Raw genomic sequence first — 24,831 nt, 5'->3', positions numbered from 1 at the left:
TCCTCAAAAAATGTCTTGAGCCACAGTTGTGAATGAGCAAACAAAGTATGGAACATTTACGTCAAGTTAAAATTATATGCTAGGTCACAAACTGAAATTGACCCATAGTACATAGTGTGTTATGAATTTATTATTTGTGCACACATGATGAATGCATTCAACGATGTTGTTGTTGTTGTTACCATCGTCGTCTTCAGACCAAAGACTATCCTGTGCAAGCCTCTTCATCTGCTTACTGTACTTGTTGCTTGATCTCCCTCTGCAGTTTTTACCGCCCACACTTCCCTCCAATACTAAACTGGCCATTCCTTGATGTCTCAGAATGTGTCCAATCATTCAATCCCTCCTTTTAGTCAAGTTACGCCACATATTTCCTTTCTCCCGCATTCGATTCAGTACCTCTTTATTAGTTACAGGATTAGCCCATCTAATCTTTGGCATTCTTCTGTAGCACCCCATTTCAGAAGTTTCTATTCTCTTCTAGTCCGAACTGGTTATTGGTCACATGTCACTTCCATACACAGCTACACTCAGAAAAATGCCTTCAGAAAGGACTTCCTGACACTTAAATCTTTGTTTGATGTTAACAGATTCCTGTGCTTCAACAACACTTTTCTTGCCTTTGCCACTCCGCATCTACTATCCTCTCTACTTTGGCCATCATCAGTTATTTTACTGCCAAAATAGCAAAACTCATCAACAACTTTTAATCTCTCACTTCCTAATCTAATTCCCTCAGCATAACCCAATTTAATACAACTACAGTCCATTATTTTCGTTTTGCTTTTGTTGATGTTCAACTTACATCCTCCTTTTGCAACACTGTCCATTCTGCTCAACACCTCTTCCAAGTCCTTTTCCATCTGTAACTAAATTACAATGTTATCAGAGAAAGTTTTTATTTCTTCGCCCTGAACTTTAATTCACTCTCCAATTTTTTCCTTGCTTTCCTTCATAGTTTGCTCAATGGACAGGCTGAATAACAATGGGGATGGACTACAGTCCTGTCTCACTCCCTTCTCAATTACTGCCCCCTTTTCATGCCTTTTGGCTACTATAATGGCCATCTGATTTCTGTACAACCTGTACACGACCTTTCGTTTCCCATATTTTACCCCTACTATCTTCAGAAATTTGAAGAATATATTCCAGTCAACACCGTCAAAACCTTCCTCCAATCTACATATGCTATAAACAAAGGCTATCCTCTCGTTAACCTATCTTCCAAGGTAAGCAATATGGATGGGTAGTTTGGGGGAGAAGACCAGACAGCGAGGTCATCGGTCTCATCAGATTGTGGAAGGACGGGGAAGGAAGTCGGATGTGCCCTTTCAAAGAAACCATCCTGGCATTTGCCTGGAGCAATTTATGGAAACCACGGGAAACCTAAATCAGGATGGCCAGACGCAGGATTGAACCATCATCCTCCTGAATGCGAGTCCAGTGTGCTAAGCCATATGGTCATTACTTCCTTACGTGTTCCAGCGTTTCTCTGAACTCAAAACGACCTCCCACAAGGTCAGCTTCTACCAGTTTTTCCTCTCTTCTGCAAATAATTTTTGTCGGTATTTTGCAACTGTGACTTATAAAACTGATAGTCTGTTAATATTCACATCTGTCAGTATCTGTTTTCTTTGGCATTGGAATTATTACTTTCTTCCTGAAGTCTGAGAGTATTTTCACTGTCTCAGATACCTTGCATATCAGGCGGAATAGTTTAGTCATGGGTCAGTCACCCTAAGATGTCAAGTGAATGAAATGTCTGAGGGAATGTAATCAACTCCATGAGCTTTGTTTTCGCCTAGGTCTTTCAGTGCTCTGTCAAATTCTTCTCGCAGTATCATATCTCTCATAACATCTTCATCCACTTGCTCTTCCATTTCTATAAGACTGTATTCAAGTAAATTTCTCTTGTATAACCCCTCTACATATTTCTTCTACCTTTCAGCTTTCTCTTCTTTGCTTAGTACTGGTTTTCCAAATGAACTCTTGTTATTCATATGGCTGCTTCTTTTCTCCAAAGGCTACTTCAATTATTCTGTACAAGGTCTCTACCTTTTCCCAAGTTATTCATGCTTTACATTTGTCCTCTAACTGCTTCTGCTTAGTCATTTTGCATTTCTGCCAATCTCTCCTTTCAGACATTTGTATTCCCTTTCATCTGTTTCATTTCCTGCAATTTTATATTTCCTTATTTCATCAATTAAATTCAACATCATCTGTGATATCCAAGAATTTCTATTAGGCCTTGTCTTTTTACCTATCTGGCCTACTGCTGCCTTCACTATATCATCTCTCAAAACCATCCATTCATCTTGCACTGCATTCCTTTCGCCCATTACAGTCAATTGCCTAATGCTCCCTTTGAAATTATTAACAAGCTCTGCATGAAGAGATTGACAGAGCACTGAAAGACCTAAGTCGAAACAAGGCCCTGGGAATAGACAACATTCCATTAGAACTACTGACAGCCTTGGGAGAGCCAGGCCTAACAAAACTCTACCATCTGGTGAGCAAGGTGTATGAGACAGGTGAAATACCCTCAGACTTCAAGAATAATATAATAATTCCAATCCCAAAGGAAGCAGTTGTTGAGAGATGTGAAAATTATCAAACTATCAGTTTAATAAGCCACAGCTGCAAAATACTAACACAAATTCTTTACAGACAAATGGAAAAACTGGTAGAAACCGACCTTGGGGAAGGTCACTGAGGCAATACTGACCCTATGACTTATCTTAGAAAATAAAATAAAGAAAGGCAAACCTATGTTTCTAGCATTTGTAGACTTAGAGAAAGCTTTTGACAATGTTGACTGGAATACTCTCTTTCAAATTCTGACAGTGACAGGGGTAAAATACAAGGAGCGAAAGGCTATTTACAAATTGTACAGAAACCAGATGGCAGTTATAAGAGTCCAGGGGCATGAAGGGAAGCAGTGGTTGGGAAAGGAGTGAGACAGGGTTGTAGCCTATCCCCGATTTTCTTCAATCTGTATATTGAGCAATCAGTAAAGGAAACAAAAGAAAAATTCGGAGTTGGAATTAAAATCCATGAAGAAGCAATAAAAACTTTGAGGTTTGCCGATGACATTGTAATTCTGTCAGAGACAGCAAAGGACCTGGAAGAGCATCTGAACGGAATGGACAGTGTCTTGAAAGGAAGATATAAAATGAACATCAACAAAAGCAAAACGAGGATAATGGAATGTAGTCGAATTAAATTGATGCTGCAGGAATTGTATTAGGAAATGAGACACTTAGAGTAGTGAACGAGTTTTGCTATTTGGGGGGTAAAATAACTGACAATGGTCAAAGTAGAGAGGATATAAAATGTAGACTGGCAGTGGCAAGGAAAGCGTTTCTGAAGAAGAGAAATTTGTTAACATCGAGTATAGATTTAAGTGTCAAGAAGTTGTTTCTGAAAGTATTTGTATGGAGTGTAGCCATGTATGGAAGTGAAACGTGGACGATAAATAGTTTAGACAAGAAGAGAATAGAAGCTTTTGAAATGTGGTGCTACAGAAGAATGCTGAAGATTAGATGAGTAGATCCATAACTGATGAGGAGGTATTGAACAGGATTGGGGAGAAGAGAAGTTTGTGTCATAACTTGACTACAAGGAGGGATTGGTTGGTAGGACATGTTCTGAGGCATCAAGGGATCACCAATTTAGTATTGGAGGGCAGCGTGGAGGGTAAAAATCGTAGAGGGAGACCAAGAGATGAATACACTAAACAGATTCAGAAGGATGTAGGTTGCAGTAGGTACTGGGAGATGAAGAAGCTGGCACAGGATTGAGTAGCATGGAGAGCTGCATCAAACCAGTCTCTGGACTGAAGACCACCGCCGCAACAACAACAACAACAAGCTCTGGTTCTTTCAACTTACCCAGGTCCTCATTTCTTAATTTTCTACCTTTTCTGAAATTCTTTGGTGTTCACACCAGGAATTGGCGAAGGGATCATTTTTTTCTTCAATGTTATATACAGCTTTTACTTAGTTCATCAAATAATACGACATTTCTTAATTTTTTTCCTACTCTTTATGATGATGTATTATGATATACAAAGTATTTATATTTTCTTCGACATTTTATTTGGTATATCTAGAGAGGCAAAAAGGTCAATTTGACACAGGTGTAATTTCTCTTCTGAATATATGTAAATCATCAAACAATGGAAAATCCAGGATGGAATGTAACAATACCAGAGAAGGAAAGTTGCTACTCACCATATAGCAAAGATGCTGAGTCGTGATAGGCACAACAAAAAGATTCACACAATTGCGCAGGTGGGAACTTTCCCTGCAATACATCCTACGTTCCCATAACCCTTCTGGCCTCAACCTTCATTAGTCACTGTCCTCACCCATCCAGCCCCCTTCCTGTTCACATTCCAGCACTACACAGCCATCATTTCACTGCCACACCCAGCCTTTTAATTTCTTTCTATTGCTCTCCTTCTGCTACTTACCCCTTCCCCCTCTGCACCTTCTCTCCTGCCCTCTGTCTAAGCTGCAACACTTCACTGTCCGCCACTCCCACCATACTATCCCTCCCCCTCCCCGCCCCAGCCTCTTCCTTACCCCCACCCAGTCGCCACTCCCATCATGCACTGGTGCTGCTGCTCACAGTGTGGTTTCACTTTTCTGAGACTGCAGACGTGTGTGCAAGTTGCATTTGCGTAAATGTATGTGTGTATGTGTGTCTACTACTCACAAAGGCTTTAATGGCTGAAAGCTATAATTGTGTGAATCTTTTTGTTGTGCCTATCGCGACTTAGCATCTCCACTATATGGTGAGCAGCAACTTTCCATCTCTGGTATTGTACATCATCAAACAATGAAGTGACAATAATCACCAATCATGCAGAGCAGTTACTGTTCATTGCTGCATCTCGGTACGTGCACATTCCACTCTGTCACAGTTTAATATTGTAACAATGAAAATGATCAATTATTCATAATATAATGTAAATGGATAAATCAAAAACCTATTCACCAAAGGGCGGCATAGGAACACACACACAAAAGGATTTAACATTTACAAGCTTTCAGAGCCAGTGGCTCCTTCTGGCAGACGAGTTGAAGTGGAAGGAAGAGGGGTAAAGAAAAAGGACTGGAGAGGTTTAGGGAAAGGGTATAGTTCAGGAAACTAACCCAGCACTCCGGGTCAGGGCAGACTTACCAGACAGGATGAAAAGGATAGACTGATTGTTGGGGACTGCAGCGGACGAGATTTGAAAACCTGAGAGCTTAAAGGTGTAAGACAGGGTAATATGCAAGACAGGGATTACTATTAAAACACCGTGCACGAGTTAATAAGAGTGAAAAGCTAAGTTCATTGTATGTAACAAGAGGTGGGAGGGGGGATTGCAAGAAATAGACAAAACTCTGATTTTTATGAATTTTCTGGCTTTTCTATTTTTCGCCATCCCCCCTCCCACCTCTGTTACATACAATGCACTAAGCTTTTCACTCTTATTAACTCATGCACGATGTTTTAATAGTAATCTCTGCCTTTCCTATTACCCTGTCTTCCACCTTTAAGCTCTCAGGTTTTCAAATCTCATTCAGTCCAGTCTCCGACAGTCTTTCCTTCTCATCCTGTCCAGTATGTCTCCCCTTATCCGGGGTTCCGGGTGACTTTTCTGAACTGAACCCCTTTCCCTAGACCTCTCCAGTCCTTTTCCTTCACCCCTCTTCCTTCCTCTTCAACTCTTCTGCAAGAAGTTGGCTCCAAAACTTGTAAACGCTGAATCCTTGTGTGTGCGCACGTTCACCTGCCGCCACTTGGTGAGTAGATTTTTTATCTATCCATTTACAGTTTATATTGCGTCATCCAAGTAACATTCTTTGTCCATGAAAGACACTGCTGAACATGTCTCATCAGTGTGGGATTTCAGATGAATGAAACATCCATAAATTCCCACACTGAATCAGAAACTGACTTCACTGATGAAGATCAGGATTTTATACCAGAGAAAAGTGAAGATATGCGAGAAGAAGTTGTGAGCAAGGTATGGAAGTGAATTCAGATGCTGACCTACGACACCCCTCACTTCATCCATCACAGCTCGCCCAACTGAATGCCTCAACAAAGATGGTCACAAGGGATGAAACCAAGTCAGAGGCTGCCACTTTTTCATCTTCTCGAAGGAGGTCGGCTGTGAAAGTTGTGTTGTGCCCCAACAAAGTTCAGCACATGTATCGTAAATTTTTAAAGTATAATTCCAGCTGCAGCCAGGCAGTAGACACCAGCTCAGGCGATGCCCTAATAAAGTAAGCAACTGGGCAGTACTGTTGACATTAAATCAAAATATTCTGGCCAGATGGAACTTACTTCACTGGTCACAGCTAAGATGCATAGAAACACAAACAAACACAACACAGTGTGACCAGGAGGGAAGTAACCTTCTGTAACTCAGAGCACTTGCATGCTACCGAGGAACTCCCATGTTGCAAATTTAACCCAGCTTAGCAACCTGTGCTCAGGTGTTGGTGAGCTTTAAAAAGCTCACAGGACAAGTATATGGTAAACCTACTCATCCCCCTCCAGAAGGACTACATCAGAAGTGCAACTATAAGGGTATAAACATTCAAGCTTATGGGATCAAGGCACTCAGTCATGTAGTCATTCTCTTTGAATTGGTGGAAATGAAAAGCTTTTGAGTTTCAGAGAAAGTTTGGGTACTACTGGATGATGACGATTGGATGGTAACCTGTCCACTGATTAATTCATTGAGTTTCGGCAAGAGGCGTGCCATACCTGTGGCATGATGGCTGTAAGCCTTGGTGAAATCTCACCAATGCGGGGAGCTGGTGTCCAGCCAGCCTTTACCCTCTGAGGGACTTCAGCTGATGGAATGCAAGCTGTCTATAATCTGGCTCGAGAAGGCACATTCTTGCAACCTCCTAGTCACTTAGACATCATCGGCCACTTTCCTGGTCTACCCCTGTGGGGTGATCGGGGCATTGCCACTCAGCATCAGCACATCAAGTGTTGGCCATCACACCTAACCTCTCAACACGACAATGACTACAAGCGGGGATTAGCTGATACAATTCCAGAGGGCCTGAGTGTCCTGCATTTGTCTTCACCTGTGGGATACCTACACAGTGCCACAACAACTGATACCTGCAACCCAGAACAACAGATGTCACTGATCTGAATGGGGCATCAGCGCATTGCACAGCCAGCTGTATCTGCGCGCAGGCGCACGCATGCGCGCGCCCACACACCCACGCACGCACACACACGCGTGCGCGGCCACACACACGCGCACACACGCACGCACGCACACACACACACACACACACACACACACACACACACACACACACAGTGTGGCCCTGAGATGGGTCGGAGTGCTGTATGAGGCTGCTTGAATATAAACTACCACTGTTTCAACTGCACACTTGGCATGAATCTGCCTTCTCCCTCAGAATTCCTCTCACCCATCCTAAAGCAAAGTGGCCCGTAGCAGGTCTGATCGTTGCAGTTCTGAAGGACAGATGTGGTCCTACTACTTGTGCTTGTCAATGAATTAATGACACTGTCATCAGTTCCTTCCACCTTATTTTTGAAGAAGTGCTGCTATGTCTCACAAAGAAATACAGAGTCAAATTCTCAAAAAGTACTTTAAAAAAATGACTGGACCAGTTCACTTGAGGAAATGAAAAAATGACAGCAATAATGTATGCTTGGACTGTCATTTGTATAGAAGGCATGTCTGCAAATGACCTTTGGTCATATTCTTGGTGGCCTACTTTTATCATGGACATTGTGCCAAGGCAAAATTCAAAAATGGAAAATCATGGATGGAATGTAACAATATTATGAAAAGGATAGTCGCTACTCACCATATAGTGGAAATGCTGAGTCGCACACAGGCACGTCAAAAAGACAGTCAGAAAATGAGCTTTTGCCCAACAAGGCCTTCATCAGAGATAGAGCACGCACACGCACACGCACACGCACACGCACACACACACACACACACACACACACACACACAGATCACAGACTCCTGAGTAGTTCCCAGCCAAAGATTCAAATAGGGAATTATTTTACCTCTGGAATATTTTACCCAAGATGATGCCATCATTATTTAACCATTCCAAAGAACGGTATGCCCAGGGAAAAAAGTAACAGCTGCAGTTTATCCTTGCTCTCAGCCATTCACAGTCAGAACAGCAAGGCCATGTTGGCTGATGGTACAAGGCCAGATCAGTCAATCATCCACACTGCTGCCCTTGCAACTGCTGAAAAGGCTGCTGCCCTATTATTCAGGAACCACATGCTTCTTTGGCCTCCAGAGATATCTCTTCATTGTTGTTGCTCCTACAGTACAGTTATCTGTATCATAACAGTATGCAAGTTACCCGACATCAGCAATGTCTGATTCATGAGGGAATAAACCTCCAATGAGTTCTAATTTCCTTCATTTTCTCCTTTTAATTGTTTTGCGAGACTTGTATGGGAGGAAGTAATACACTGACCAACTCTCCCCAGTATATATTCCCATGGAATTTCAATAGAAACCCTTTCAGTGATGTACAATAATTGTCCCATACCAACTGCCACTTGAGTTTGTCGAGCATCTCTGCTAACTCTTGCACTGACTAATCAAACCCATGACAAAATGTTCCATTCTTTGTTGGATCTTTTCTATATCTTATATTAATCCACCCTAGTGAAGGTCTCAGCCTGATGAGCAGTAACCAAGAATAAATCGTATAAATGTTTCTGTAAGTCACTTCATTCACAACTGAATTACATTTCCTTAAGATTATGAATCTCAGGCTGGCATCTGCTTATGCTACAATTTGTTTTACACGGTAATTCCACTTTAAATCACTCCAGTTGGTTACACTTGCATATTTTAAAATTCTTACTGTTTCCAGTAATTACTCTCCAATATTGTAATCAAACATTTGTGGATTTTTTTGCCTATTTATATGCAATATGTTACATTTACTTATGTTCAGGGTCAACTGCCAGTCCGTAGCACCACTCATGATCCTCTGCAGAGCATTCTGCAATTTGCTTGTCTTTCCACTACTTACCCCCTCCCCCTCCGCGCCTTCTCCCCTACCCTCCGTCTAAATTGCAACACTTCACTGTCCACCACTCCCACCATACTATCCCTCCCCCTCCCCACCCCAGCCTCCTCCTTACCCCCACCCAGTCACCACTTCCATCATGCACTGGTGCTGCTGCTAGCAGTGTAGTTTCAGCTCTCTGAGACTGCAGACGTATGTGCAAGTTACACTTGCGCGCGCGCGCGTGTGTGTGTGTGTGTGTGTGTGTGTGTGTGTGTGTGTGTGTGTGTGTGTGTACTGCTGACAAAGGTCTTAATGGCCAAAAGATATGATTGTGTGAATCTTTTTACTGTGCCTATCGTGACTCAGCATCTCTGCTATGTGGTGAGTAGCAACTTTCCTTCTCTCGTATTGCTACCAAGCTTTTTTGGGATACTCCTAAAATTGTGTTCAAAACCATCAGTTTTGATCCATTAAGAACAATGTATTGAGTCCTGCCTGCAAGAAAGTACTAGATTCAATCACAAATCTTATTTGATACCCAGTAAATTCATATTTTATTCACTAACCGAAACTGCAAAATTCCACCACATGCCTTCCTGCAATTAAGGAACACAACATTAACCTGGGTGCCATTGTTTATGGCACTCTGGACCTCTTGAACAAACTGAGCGAGATTTATGATTGCAGAGTCCACATTAACTTTTTGAACAAGAAAATTTTGTTCCCCAAAAACTTCATAATATATGAGCATAAAATATGTTCCATACTTCAACAGATTTCCTTCCAGAAAACAGTATGGCCTGCCCCTTTACTTCCAGTCACTAAACACCCTTTCTTGCACCAGCAACCTATGATAGACCACTGCTACAAGGGAAGCAAGTTCTTGCACATAATCTGTGAAGAATCTCACAAGTGTCTCACAGTGCCTAGATGTCATTCCACTACTGAGGAATTTTAGTCTATTTTCTATTTGATAAACATTTATGTAAATACCTGGAATTCCAACTTTCATGTGATGATTGAACTCAGAAACAGTATTATGACCATCCAAGGTTAAATAGTTTTGGAAGACCAAATTCCGTATTTCAGCCTTCTCTCTGTCATCATCTGTTTTGATGTCAGTATAATCACTGAGTGACTGATTTTGATCTTATTGCTGGCTTTATTTAAGAGCAAAACTTCTAGGAATTTTCAGTCATTTGAACTCATCAAACACTTCTTGCGAAGCACTACTTACACTCATTTTGACTTCGTTCAGATTTTGTTTGTCAACTTTATTGTGACATCACTTAAATCTTTGATGAAGCACTCTTTGTTTTCACAGCAACTTTCTGATGCAGCTGCTGAAGCATGGTGTGTTTTTCCTTACTTCAAATTTTGCTCACCACATACTGTACAAGGGTATATTGAACAAAACTTTTGAAATTTATCCATTTATGTGCCACATCTTCATCTTCAGAGATGAATATTTGATGTTGACCAATTAGATACTCTGCAATTTGTATCCCATTATTCTCAAAAAGCAAAAATATTTTCTTACTTTTCTTAACATTCCATGCAACACTCAATAGTCGCTGGTGTTCTTACAGCCCTACATTAATTGATGCCCTCTTCGATGTTAAATGATTTGAAAAGTTTGGGTCTGTTTGCTATCAGGTCTACAACATTGCCCTCAGGAGTCAGTTCTATAATTATATGCTCACGGTAATACTTGGACACGTCATTCAGGACAATCTCTCATGAATGCTTGTCTCTAGCACCAGCTTTGATGGCATGTTGTCTCCACTGCTGTTACTACAAATGAACAACATTACTGCACCCATCCATGTAGTCACAATTTTTCCCCTTGTGACACTATAAAATCCCCAAACAGGATTTTGCTTCTAATTAAAACAGTATTTTGAAATTCATGTGTAGTGCAGAAATATGGTAATATTTATTTATTTAATAAAATTGCAGCCAAATATCCATATACAGTTACTTTGATTAACATTTTACATTTTTGCATATTCATTTATAGATTTCACTCTTTTACTGCATAGTTCTATGTGATATCGTTCACAGGCTTCATTACACAATACACACACACACACACACACACACACACACACACGTTGTGGTTGGGTCATGATAATTTTTGTTTTTGCAAATTAGATGATGAAAGCCATGAACAGATAATCTAGTTATGACATGTCGCAGTTCAATGTTTGCAGCTGTCCATGAGCAGTTCACCATTGCTTTGGTGCCATAGAACTCTGGCCATACTTTTTCTTGTTTATCCTCCCTGATCTTCAGTTGATTTCTGGAAGTCTTGGTGTGTGGCATCATATATTGAAGTTTAATGTCTTCAATCAGGAATGTCTGTCTCACTAGCAGGTACACTAGTCTAGATCTTGTTGTCTTTGAGAGACCCAGTGCTTTTTTAGATAAGTCAATTTTATCTTTACTAGTGTTTCTAGATTTTTTTCTGTCTCCCGTAGGCCAGGATTGGCAAGATCTTGTGTTGAATAATTTCACGGCCGTTTCTAGGGAAAGTAGACAGATGTTTTTGATGTCCTGTATTGCTATTATTGCTTGGGCCACACGTTCTGTTGTATGTTTTGTGAAGCATTTGGCTGTTGGTTGCAATGTCACCCCTAGGTATTTAAAGTGTGATGGATTTTTATTTTTTGTCCTCTGATATTGATTTCCGCATTCTTGGATGTTTTGCCTCCTTTTCTGAAAATCACCATTTCGTTCTTTGTTACGTTTATGTGTAGTTATCTATTTATCTATTTTCTCAATGATTTTCTGCAGCTTCGGCATATCTGTTGATCCTACGGCTATGTCATCAGCATATGCATATACGTATACATCATCTTCATTTTCTCCAATTCACAGTACTTCTTCAGTGGCAAGAATGTACAGCAAAGGGCTCATTGCATCACCCTGTAAGACTCCGTTCGATTGCAAAACGGGGTTAGAAAAAGAGAGGTTGTCTGATATTGTGATTAAGTTGTATTCGAGGATTGACTTGATTATTCTTGCCCATATGCTATCTTCTCCCATTGTGTTTTCCAGTTTTCGGACTATGATATCTCTTTCCAGTAGGTCAAAGGCTTTGGTAAAGTCTATGAACACTGTGTGAACATTTGTTTCTTCTGTATTGATTTGTCAATGTTAATCAGAAGAAGCCTGACTGCTGTAAGTGTTGATCTTCCAGATCTGAAGCCCAATTGTGGTTCTGGGAGATGTCTGTCCACACAGGCTTTGTTTTTTTTTTTTGTGTAATTATCTTTGAAAACGTCTTGAATTTAGTATATTCTAGGGCTACACCTCTGTACTTGTTTGTGTCCATTGGGTCTCCTCTACCTTTGTAGACAACTTTTATTATCGAGTGTTTCCACTGGGTCGAAATATGGAAATATTGTACTAGTGCAGTTGTTGACTACTGTGACAGCTACTCAGTTGCATATACATGCCCGACAGATATCTGTTGAGAGCAGTAGCGTGTAGAGGTTGGAAATATTCTGCAATGCCAATAGCCAGGTGCAAGTGATTTTACTGCATCAGTCAACGACAGACAGGTAAAGGGACCTAAGTCTGCAGTTATGACTTCAGACCATTTCTGCAATATCCACACCCTATTTCATTTATGAAAGAAAAGTGGCAGCCTTAAATGGACTGCATTACTTTAACATGGTCTACATCTGAAATAGGCTGGGTTAGGACAGCAGCCCTTCTTCCATAAATGGAGCAATAAGTGGTATAACAAATATGGTCTCAAGATGAAAGTGTGACAGTTTAACTAGTGTTCCTTTAACTCCCCGGTATGGAAATTGTGAAATACTATTTTTATTTAAAAATTAGGCAGATTACATATAAGTCATCACAATGAATCTGTTGTGCATGTGTAAGAGCAATGGACAATTACTTAATTTCATTACTATGAAAGACTCAGTGACAATTTACTCTTTGCAAAGACTACATTAGCAAACAGAAGCTTCACCTGTGTACCACAAACACATTAAACACAAATTTAAGAATGTGAATCAGCAAAAATATGAACAGCTATTTATTTATCATGCAATAGTCTACGTGCCAGCCTTCTCAGCCTCAGAGGAAATATTTGAAATTAATATCTATATCAGTCGCATGCTGTGTAGTGTTGTTCTTTAAGGTTAACAATAACTGCTGATTTTCACAGAACTTTTTAAAATTTGTGATCATCAGACAATTTCAGGGGAACAATATATCAATGCCTGAAAACAATGATTCCTGTACTTAAAAGGTGTGATCCCCACTCAAGTTTTTAAGAAAAACAGCTTCACCTTTTTTTATTATCATAAAGTCTTATTGACAGCTTTTGAAAACATTCAGGTAAATAAATCCCACAGTAGCCTCCTTTCAGCCAATTTTCCACTTATCCAACATGATACACATCTCAACTGATGAATTTACTCAGTCCTTTTCTGTAATCAGATTTTGATAAGATTTATACCTTCAATGTGTTCGTTACTTCTTAATAATTAAAAAAAAGCTCAACCTGTTTTCAAGAAACCATGGAGACGATTCAGTGAATTTTTTTAGAACTTACACTGTGAACTCTTCATTCCACCTTGGTTGATATGTGTTTCTCACTACTTCTGTCTTTCTTGGAGTCTTCTCATCGACAGAGAGCTCTACATACGGATTAGGTTTCAAGAAGCTACTGTTTCCACGAAGATGAGCACATTCAACTGAAATAATGAACATAGAAAATCTGAGTTACAGTATGTTAAATACAGAATTACATTACTAACAATGGATTAGTAACCAGAATATCAAGACCTTCCAAGTGTGAAACTTAACAGCATTTAAATGCTAAATAACAGCACATTCTTCCTGTGAACTTAATTTATTAATATATTGACTGGTACATACTTGTGACACTTAACTGATGGTAGCCAGGAGAAGCAGAGTCAGACATTCTCAATATATCCAATACTCCTTTCAGGAACCGTTTACACGATAAACATATCCAGATCTGAAATTTGAAGTCATTAAGTTCTGAGGCAATAATATTCTCTCTTCTATATTTAACTAAAGATAGTTCCATGCAGTTTGTCTCTTCATTTGCACTATGGGTTGCAACAGCATTTTATTTTCTCAAACTTTACAATTCTTAGAAGCATTCCTGCATAAATGCACCAATATCTCAATGGGGCATACCATGACATTTTCTTCAATTACAGTTTACTCAGTTTACTGAACTCAATAAAGTTGCAATATGTTGGGTGGTACAATATGAGAATAATGCTGAATGGTTTTAGTTGCTGCATACTGCATTTGTGGAACAGGCTGAGTAGAACAGCCTAATCCTAACTGAGTAAACGAGCCAACTCAACAATGCTGTAACTTAAGCCAAATCAATGTGGCCTCTGAGAACAGTACTCTGAACAAATGAACATTTGGTCAAAATTATTCTGTATCGGGGTAGGCGGACACTGTCTATGGAACAATGAATGTAATAATGGATTAATATCTTGAGTTGTTTCAATTCCGTGATCAGTGGGGAATGTAGGCACAAAGACACAGCTGTTCCATGAGCAGCACTAAGTACAGCTGCAGTAGATTTGGTGCGGAGAATTGCAGAGCCTGACGAAGTTAAACATCAGTGAAGAAAGAGTTCCATATATAGAAGTATATATCTGGAGGTGGAGATGGTGTAAAACATTTCTAACAGGAGAGAGGGCAGGTGGGAGGGAGGAAGAGGGGGGAGGGGGAGAGGGGGAGAGGGGCAGAGAGAAAGGGGGGGGGGGGACCAAATGCTGTTCACTGAGATGTGCCTGATCACAAGATTACATCAAAGAATTTTGAAGATTCAGGGGTCATTCCACATAAAATCACACAGGTCATGTCACCCATCACCTCAGATTTTCATGAAATTCTGCACATTTGTTTATACTTATAACAAGAACTTTCACAAAACCTTTTTGCTCTCAGACTATATATATATATATATATATAAAAACAAAGATGATGTGACTTACCAAACGAAAGCGCTGGCACGTCGATAGACACACAAACAAACACAAACATACACCCAACATAACATTCAGTAGTTAACCTTTCCTCAAAACCAATCTCCCAATCCGAAACCTCTGTCCTATCCAAAGGCCTCACCTTCAGCCCCACTCCCAGATTCAACCAAACAGCCCTCGTCAAAGATTTACTGTCCAACACTCGTACTCTCTGCTGGAAGTATCACTTTGCCACGAAGAAAAATGATCCTAATCCTACCCCTAATGATCCAACTCCCCAAGACACTACCCAAATTGAACCCTGCCTGGAACAGTTCCGTCCTCCGTCACAGCGGGACCCACCTCCTCTTCCTCAAAATCACCCTCTCCAAAACTTCCAGGAATTTCTGACTTCCAGCCTTGCCTCTCAATCCTTCTTAAAAAACCTTAATCCTACTCCCAACATCACCACTGCTGAAGCCCAGGCTATCCGTGATCTGAAGGGGACCGGTCCATCGTCATTCTTCCGGCGGACAAGGGTTCCACGACCGTGGTACTTGATCGTCGGGAGTATGTGGCTGAGGGACTGCGTCAGCTTTCAGACAACACCACATACAAAGTTTGCCAAGGTAATCCCATTCCTGATGTCCAGGCGTTGCTTCAAGGAATCCTCAGAACCGTAGGCCCCCTACAAAACCTTTCACCTGACACCACCAACCTCCTGACCCCACCGACACCCCGCACCCCTACCTTCTACCTTCTTCCTAAAATTCACAAACCCAATCATCCTGGCCGCCCCATTGTAGCTGGTTACCAAGCCCCCACAGAACGTATCTCTGCCTACGTAGATCAACACCTTCAACCCATTACATGCAGTCTCCCATCCTTCATCAAAGACACCAACCACTTTCTCGAACGCCTGGAATCCTTACCCAATCCGTTACCCCCGGAAACCATCCGTGTAACCATTGATGCCACTTCCTTATACACAAATATCCCGCACGTCCAGGGACTCGCTGCGATGGAGCACTTCCTTTCACGCCGATCACCTGCCACCCTACCTAAAACCTCTTTCCTCATTACCTTAGCCAGCTTCATCCTGACCCACAACTTCTTCACTTTTAAAGACCAGACATACCAGCAATTAAAGGGAACAGCCATGGGTACCAGGATGGCCCCTTCGTACGCCAACCTATTCATGGGTCGCTTAGAGGAAGCCTTCTTGGTTACCCAGGCCTGCCAACCCAAAGTTTGGTACAGATTTATTGATGACATCTTCATGATCTGGACTCACAGTGAAGCAGAACTCCAGAATTTCCTCTCCAACCTCAACTCCTTTGGTTCCATCAGATTCACCTGGTCCTACTCCAAATCCCATGCCACTTTCCTTGATGTTGACCTCCACCTGTCCAATGGCCAGCTTCACACGTCCGTCCACATCAAACCCACCAACAAAAAACAGTACCTCCATTATGACAGCTGTCACCCAATCCACATCAAACGGTCCCTTCCCTACAGCCTAGGTCTTCGTGGCAAACGAATCTGCTCCAGTTCGGAATCCCTGAACCATTACAACAACAACCTGACAACAGCTTTCGCATCCCGTAACTACCCTCCCGACCTGGTACAGAAGCAAATAACCAGAGCCACTTCCTCATCCTCTCAAACCCAGAACCTCCCACAGAAGAACCACAAAAGTGCCCCACTTGTGACAGGATACTTTCCGGGACTGGATCAGACTCTGAATGTGGCTCTCCAGCAGGGATACAACTTCCTCAAATCCTGCCCTGAAATGAGATCCATCCTTCATGAAATCCTCCCCACTCCACCAAGAGTGTCTTTCCGCCGTCCACCTAACCTTCATAACCTCTTAGTTCATCCCTATGAAATCCCCAAACCACCTTCCCTACCCTCTGGCTCCTACCCTTGTAACCGCCCCCGGTGTAAAACCTGTCCCATGCACCCTCCCATCACCACCTACTCCAGTCCTGTAACCCGGAAGGTGTACACGATCAAAGGCAGAGCCACGTGTGAAAGCACCCACGTGATCTACCAACTGACCTGCCTACACTGTGACACATTCTATGTGGGAATGACCAGCAACAAACTGTCCATTCGCATGAATGGACATAGGCAGATAGTGTTTGTTGGTAATGAGGATCACCCTGTGGCTAAACATGCCTTGGTGCACGGCCAGCACATCTTGGCACAGTGTTACACCGTCCGGGTTATCTGGATACTTCCCACTAACACCAATGTATCCGAACTCCGGAGATGGGAACTTGCTCTTCAATTTATCCTCTCTTCCCGTTATCCACCAGGCCTCAATCTCCGCTAATTTCAAGTTGCCGCCACTCATACCTCACCTGTCATTCAACATCTTTGCCTCTGCACTTCCGCCTCGACTGACATCTCTGCCCAAACTCTTTGCCTCTGTATATGTCTGCTTGTGTCTGTATATGTGTGGATAGATATGTGTGTGTGTGCGCGAGTGTATACCCGTCCTTTTTTCCCCCCTAAGGTAAGTCTTTCCACTCCCGGGATTGGAACGACTCCTTACCCTCTCCCTTAAAACCCACATCCTTTCGTCTTTCCCTCTCCTTCCTTCTTTCCTGATGAGGCAACAGTTTGTTGCGAAAGCTTGAATTTTGTGTGTATGTTCACGTTTGTTTGTGTGTCTGTCGACCTGCCAGCACTTTCATTTGGTAAGTCACATCATCTTTGTTTTTAGATATATTTTTCCTACGTGGAATGTTTCCTTCTATTATAACCATATATATATATATAGAATTTTAAATGTAGTGATATTCTGATAACTGGGCTATGCAAGAGTGTCAACGCAAAATGGTACTTATCTACTTAAATGCCCATAACTCAGGTGCTATGAAGCTCTTGATTTGGGAATCTTTTTGTAATTTAAGAGAAGCACATACTTAACAGACATGTAAGTAACAGTGAAGTTACAAAGAACAATACAAAAAAATTTAACCTGCCACTTTCCAATTTTGGGAAAAGTACAGACACATCGAAAAATACTTATATCACGTTTCTCCAACCTGGCGGGAACTTAGAATTGGTCTTAAATAATTCTCAAGACAGTACACATTGTAATAAAATAAAATTATTAATGGGTTTTCTATGAATGGACACACTAATAAATCTGAATTCACAATACTTTGCAAAATTTCTCCACATACTTCATGTAATTTGATGGTGGAAAACAGAAATTTTTTACAAACGTAAATGTCGTAACTGGAGTTTGTCATCTGGATGGCACTACTTCACACAGACATAATAGTAAAAATAATAATAATAATAATAATAACAGAAAGTATCTTATTTTCAAAACAGTGTAGTCTTATTTCCACAAATGTCACAGAAGGGATGAATCTTCATGGCAAAAAAAAAACAACTGGTCTTGATTTACGGGAATATAGAACATCAACTTAAGCTGTTGTGGTCCAAACAAAGATTTTTAAATACGTAAAACACTTTCTGATAGCTGATACAAGATTTATTTTTATCGAGACTCTGATATTACTTACAATAAGTGGAAGTGCCCTGAGTTTTGACAGATATTGCATGTCCATTTAACATATATCACATCATTGTTCGGAAGATCATTAAAATCAGATTATGTTAACTGACAACCTATAGTAAGGTTGCTTCATGAGAGCCAAAAGTTATAAATTTAATTGAAACATTTTCATTACACAGGTTAATTTTATTTATAATGTCAAATTAGCATCTTTAAACAACAATTATTCTAGCCACACTAACGCTAATTTAAAATGTACATGTTCAGCAATGATGTTGTCTGCAACTATCAATGAAACTTCTTAAGAACATCTCTATTTTTAATACACTGTGACAAATTATATACTGTTAACTTCATATCTTTTTCATAAAAGTAATACATTCTGCCTAATGTGTTGATTACGTACACCAACAGCACATAAAATGTTTTCCAAAGGCACCAAACAAGAGTCTTCCTTCTCAGGCCAAAAGAATGATGCTGCTGGTTCGGGTGGGTGGAGAAAAAGTAGTTCAACATCTACTCCTTCATCACCGACATTTCTGACAAAGGCTGAGTACCACATGTCATCATATACAGCTGCTCTAAAGAATTTTGTTGAGGACAAGTGCATGTCCATTGTGGAGCATTTTCATTGAATGAAAAAAAAATCAAGGAGGGCTTTTCAGAAGAAGTTACTCTTCTAATATCTAAATGGTGAAAATTCCTGGTACCAGGTATTGTGCGGGTTATCGAACCTCTCTTCTCAAAGTTCTTGCATAGGACATCTACACTGACTTTCTCTAAGAAGTGAAGAAAAAAAAATAGTTTTGCAGAAATCATAAACACCAGATGCAGTTGTTATTTGTGCATCAACCGCTAGCTGAAGACTAGCTCTTCTCAATACACATTTTATAGTTCCTCCCAAACCATCGTACACAGATTTGCTGTGGCTAGTAGCAAAAACAGAATGCTCAGCATCAATAGAAAAATAGTTTTTGTGCTCATACAAGTTTTCAAAGCTTTTTCTATTCATGTAGTGAGTAGCACATCCGTCAGTGAAATCATGCACTTTCTTCATTCGTGGATAATGCTCTGCCAGCCGCTTAACCATTTTTTGGACAGCATTTACTCTGTCTAGTAAATTGACATATGGCCAGGAGACTAGTGTGCTGACCATATGCCACTCCCCATCCACATCCAGTGACGCCTATGGGCCGAGGACAACATGGCGGCCAGTCACTATCGTTGGGCCTTCGTGGCTTGTTCAGGCGGAGTTTAGTTTTATTTACAAATCGTACATTATGTCACACATCACTTATAAAGCAGTTGCTAACTATTACCAATTTACTTTCTTCATTTACCACATAAACACACACACACAAGATGGATTGTACAGCTCCTTCTTGTCCAGTGGTAATTCTAAATTTCATTCTGAATTACAAAACTGTAGTTTTCGGCAAAGTCCATTAACAGTTTTCCAGGGTTTGATTTTCTTTAAATTTCTTCAATGATTTTGACTGACACTTAGATATAAATGAGTGCGGTTTAAGTGCCTGTCATTTGTTACCAACAAGTCATGAATTCACCAACAGTTGCAGACTGCTTTACCAATTCTGCCTGATGATCTGTGTTTATCCAGTCTGAATTCAATTTCATCATCAGCATCTTTGTAAGCTAATTTCTGTTTTAATAATTCTGACAGTTTGTCACCACTGGGACAATTATGACATTGATTAAGCATGCAGTTGTAGTTGTAGTTTTCAGAGCCCAGATACAAGAAATTTTGTAAGTTCTCTGTATGTTTCTTCAACGTGTTCCACATCCGAAATCAGTTTTACATTTTGGTGGAATCCCCCCCCCCCCCCAAACCCCCTCACACACACACACACACACACACACACACACACACACACACACACACACACACACACTCTGAATGAGTGCTGGCAGCACCAGATAAAATACAGCACTTCGGATTCTCCCATCTAAAACATAGAGTACAGTTCTCTTAAGTTGGAAAGGATGAGACTTTTATGCATATACACACTTTTGAATGCTAACTCTGCCTTTTGCTCCTGGCAACATTTGAGTACATTCATTATTTTGGCAGAAATCGGTTACAATCTCTACCACTTCATCTGCAATAGGAGTTGATAAAATATCCATTTCTGTTTTCAGTTTCCTTGCTTGTCGAACCACGTACTCACTAACATTGAATTCTGACGTATTCTCTTTTGTCCACGAGGGTGGAGCGTAAGTTAAAATTTGAATTTTTTCAGGTACTTTTACACTAGCCACTTTTTCTTTCTTTAACAATATCATGACATCAAAATCTTTGGATTTCTTAACAATTTCATCATCACATTTTTTTTCTTCTCTATGGCCACAATCTTCAGTACTACAATCTAATGCCCAGCACATTTTTCTTTCCAAAACATGCTTCACTTTTTCTAAATTCTTTTTGCCATATGAAGCCTTGCTCTGATTTGGAATGGAGTGGAGGTTTAAGGGAGAGCACCCCAAATCATGTAAAGTTTTATTTGCATCAATACTTTAACGTTTTAGTACTGATTCATGAAATGTCACCTCCACGTCATCTGCATCACTTTGATTTCTATCACTATCACTGATATTAGTTCTCTGTTTACAAATCTTACAACATGTTGTGCACAGATTCCGGCCTATTTACATAGATTCTTTTAGCACTTAATGTTTTAGACAAAGACAAGCAAACTGGCCTCAAAGGTTTTTTTTAATTGTTTGTATGTGTTTTTTGAAAGGATCACACCAAGTTCTTCAATGATTTTCAAAAACTTCTAAGTAATAGTATCTGTGATATCCACATAAACTAGTACTTTCTTTATCTCATGGAAATCTTATAACTGGATCGCAGCAATATCAAATCTCGTCGGTCTTCACTCAGCTCTTTTTTTCTTATGTAGAGTTCTTACGTTGTTAAATGACATGGTGTTTTTAGTAATTTCCCGAAAGTGCATGAATTTACATTTTCCTTTGCAATTAACTGAGCACTAATTCACTTACAACATACTTTACACAAGTGGAATGATAGGGCCACACCATAAACATGTATGACCCGTCTCTCGGAAATACAAAGAACAACTCACGCCAAACAACTTGTGCATGCCAGTTATTCTCAACAATGAATTCCAACTACTGTTGCATTGTTTTCAAGCCTATAAAGGTTTCAAACAAGCTACTGCTGTTTAAGAACACTTTTTATCACTGGGAGCAGGTGATTGGCTGAACACACAAATAATATACACGGTGAGTTGCCACCAATAATAATTCCAAAAGTATGATAGGAGCTGAAACGTTTGTGGGACAAATATTGCATGGGACAACAGGGGCCATAATATGACATTGGTTTTTTGTTGCTAGGTGGGGTTGCATCAGAGATATTAAGTTTTTTTTTTTTTTTTTTTTTTTTTAAGGGATGCTATAGTTTGGTACTTATTTTCTGATAGTGGCTATCGAGACGAATCCAATGATGTGTGTTACAGTAAGGTCTTTGAAGAAGGCCAATGAAGGTCACAAAGGTGGCATGAACGTCCATTTACAGAAGGTGTTCGAAGTGATGACCATTGGTATCAATGCAGTGCTGCAATCTTCTTATCATGGATTGAGTGGTATTCCTTATCACATCAGCACTTATCGAAGCACATGCTCTGACAATTCTCTCTCACATATCTTCAGGTGCAGTTGGAACGTCTTTAAAAACAATGTCTTTTACGAATCCCCACAAGAAAAAAATCCAAACGCATCAAACCTGGTGAACGAGCCAGTCACGACATCTCCTCCGCGTCCAATCCAACGATTTGGGAATTGTCTCTACAATTCTTTTCTAGCCATCAGCGAAAAATGTGCCGGAGACCCATTGTGTTGATGTCACATTCTGTTCCTTGTTCCTAAAGGTATTTCTTCCAATAACCAAATGTTTCTTGCAGGAATGTGGTGTACTTCCCACCAGATTTCCTTCGATGAAATAGGAGCCTATAATTCTGTCCTCCAGAATCCCACACTATACATTCACTGACCACGGTTATTGGTGTGCAACTTGCCGCAGTCAACATGGATTTTCAGTTGCCCAATAATTCATGTTATGCACATTAACATTTCCGTGGTTCATGAATGTAGCCTTGTCAGTAAATAAAATCGAATTAATAAATGTGTCATCCCTCTGAATCTGAAGTTGAGCCCATCGACAGAGTTCAATGCGACGCATACAATCCGTACCAGTTAATTCTTGGTGGAGGCTGATATGGTAAGGATGATATTTATGGCAATGCAGAAGACAAACATGACTCTAGGTCATGCCAGATTGCTTTGCAATTTGACGCGAACTAACACAAGGATCTCGAACCATAGTGGCAAGAGTACCAATTTCTGTTTCCTCGTTAGTAACTTTCCTTTGCCGGATATGTTTCCGATGCATTAAAGATCCAACTGTTCTCAATTTATCATACACATATTTAAATGTACGATGTGTAGGGTGAGTACGTTGAGGATATCTGTGAATGTATAAGTCTCTAGTTCTCACTGAATTTCATTGGCATTCTCTGTAAAAAAGAGGCATATCAACTTGTTCTTTGAAGGAATACATCATCCACAGTCGCCTGATTCAACAATACTAGTCTTACCACTCCTATTAGTGTTGTACTGGGAAACAGTCAATGGCATGTTAGATGGATACGCCGTATTCGGCAAATATTTACTATTTGCACGATATATATGAGAGAATTGTCAGAACATGTGTTTCGATAAGTGCCAATATCATAAGGGGAATACCACTCAATCCATGATAAGAAGATTGCAGCACTGCATTGATACCAATGGTCATCACTCTGAACACCTTCTGTAAATGGACGTTCATGCCACCTTTGTGACCTTCATTGGCCTTCAAAGACCTTACTGTTACACACATCATTGGATTCGTCTCGATAGCCACTATCAGAAAATAAGTACCAAACTATAGCAGCCCATTTAAAAAAATACAGTTGACCTTCATACCTCTGATGTGATCCCACTTAGCAACAAAACATCAACGTCATATTATGGCCCCCGATGTCCCATGCAACATTTGTCCCACAAAGTTTTCAGCTACTATCATACTTTCGGAGTTATTCTAGGTGGCAATGGTTAGTGACTCACCCTGTGTATTATACTCTATAAAAAAAATACTGAATTAGTGACAGGAAAGCAAATAAATTTTCACACTTACAGTTAATTTGCCTGCTTAGAATGAGTTATACTTAACCATGCTAATTTGATACCTTTGTGCCTGTAGCAGTGAGACAGTGAGTGGATGAACTTACTTAAAATAACCCTTTTCCTTCACAAAAAGTATTTTGATTTCTGATGTGTGTGTCAATTAGCAAAAGACCCATTAATTTTTTTTTAATTTTATTATGAAGCTTACAATCTAGGGGATTATTTATGACCAAAATCAGCTTCGCAACAGGTTGGAGAAATGCAATATAAGCCTTTTTCCATATCCTCGCAATTTTTCTGAAATCAAAAATTAACATACCTTAATATTTTTTAAACATTTTCTTCGTAACTTTACTACTTCACTATCTTAACTATATGCCTTACTTAACTTCTGAAAAAAATTCCAAATCAAAAGCTTCATAAACACCTGAGTTATGGGTGCAGAAGTTCCTATGTTATAAGTATAAGCAAATATACAAAGTTTTCAGAAAATCTGAGATACAGGGTTACAAATCCTTGAATTATTATATGTTCTGAAGTGAAATGACCCTCACGTAAATTGAATTTGTCAGAAAAGTTAAACTGGTTACGAGGATGTTCAGTTTACAATAACCAACACCAGTAGAAATAATACTGAATTTATCTCTCTGTAACTCCAGCACTTTCATATATATATATATAGGTATTTATTGAAGATGGTAAAATCAAGGCACTGACCTTGAGTTTCAACTAACACACAAAAGATGCATACTGATTATTGGCCGAATTAAAGACAGCTCTATGGTAGATGGGAGCATTTCACCTGCAATGACAAATAAAAGTGCTCTATTTGGCACATAATCCTATTGTTGCCAGAGAAATTTGCCAGCTGGGTGACAGTTGGGCATTTGATGTAATCACATATCAGAGCCACACAGATTGAAAGTTACACAGTCAAAACGCTACAGGAACTTAACTTTCAATGTGTACTCATGACAATGATCTACTACAGCTATCTCATGAAAAATCACCATGACCAGGGGAACTTACACTGACACCACCAACAATCAGTGGATGA

At 40.1% G+C, this 24,831-nt stretch overlaps 1 protein-coding gene across 1 annotated transcript in view; it reads right to left on the bottom strand.

The window, feature by feature from the left end:
* LOC124774931 (E3 ubiquitin-protein ligase Su(dx)) overlaps positions 1-24,831 on the bottom strand; it is a 141,089-nt gene that overhangs the window by 96,286 nt on the left and 19,972 nt on the right. Inside the window, 2 exon segments of the mRNA XM_047249619.1 lie at positions 13,624-13,765; positions 13,950-14,052. Of these exon segments, the coding sequence (XP_047105575.1) occupies positions 13,624-13,765; positions 13,950-13,995 (188 nt within the window). The 5' untranslated portion in view covers positions 13,996-14,052.

Source organism: Schistocerca piceifrons, chromosome 2 (assembly GCF_021461385.2).
Source record: "Schistocerca piceifrons isolate TAMUIC-IGC-003096 chromosome 2, iqSchPice1.1, whole genome shotgun sequence".
In the NCBI taxonomy this organism is placed as follows: Eukaryota; Metazoa; Arthropoda; class Insecta; order Orthoptera; family Acrididae; genus Schistocerca; species Schistocerca piceifrons.
The sequence above is the reverse complement of the archived record's forward strand: the minus strand, read 5'-3'. Positions and strand labels throughout refer to the sequence as shown.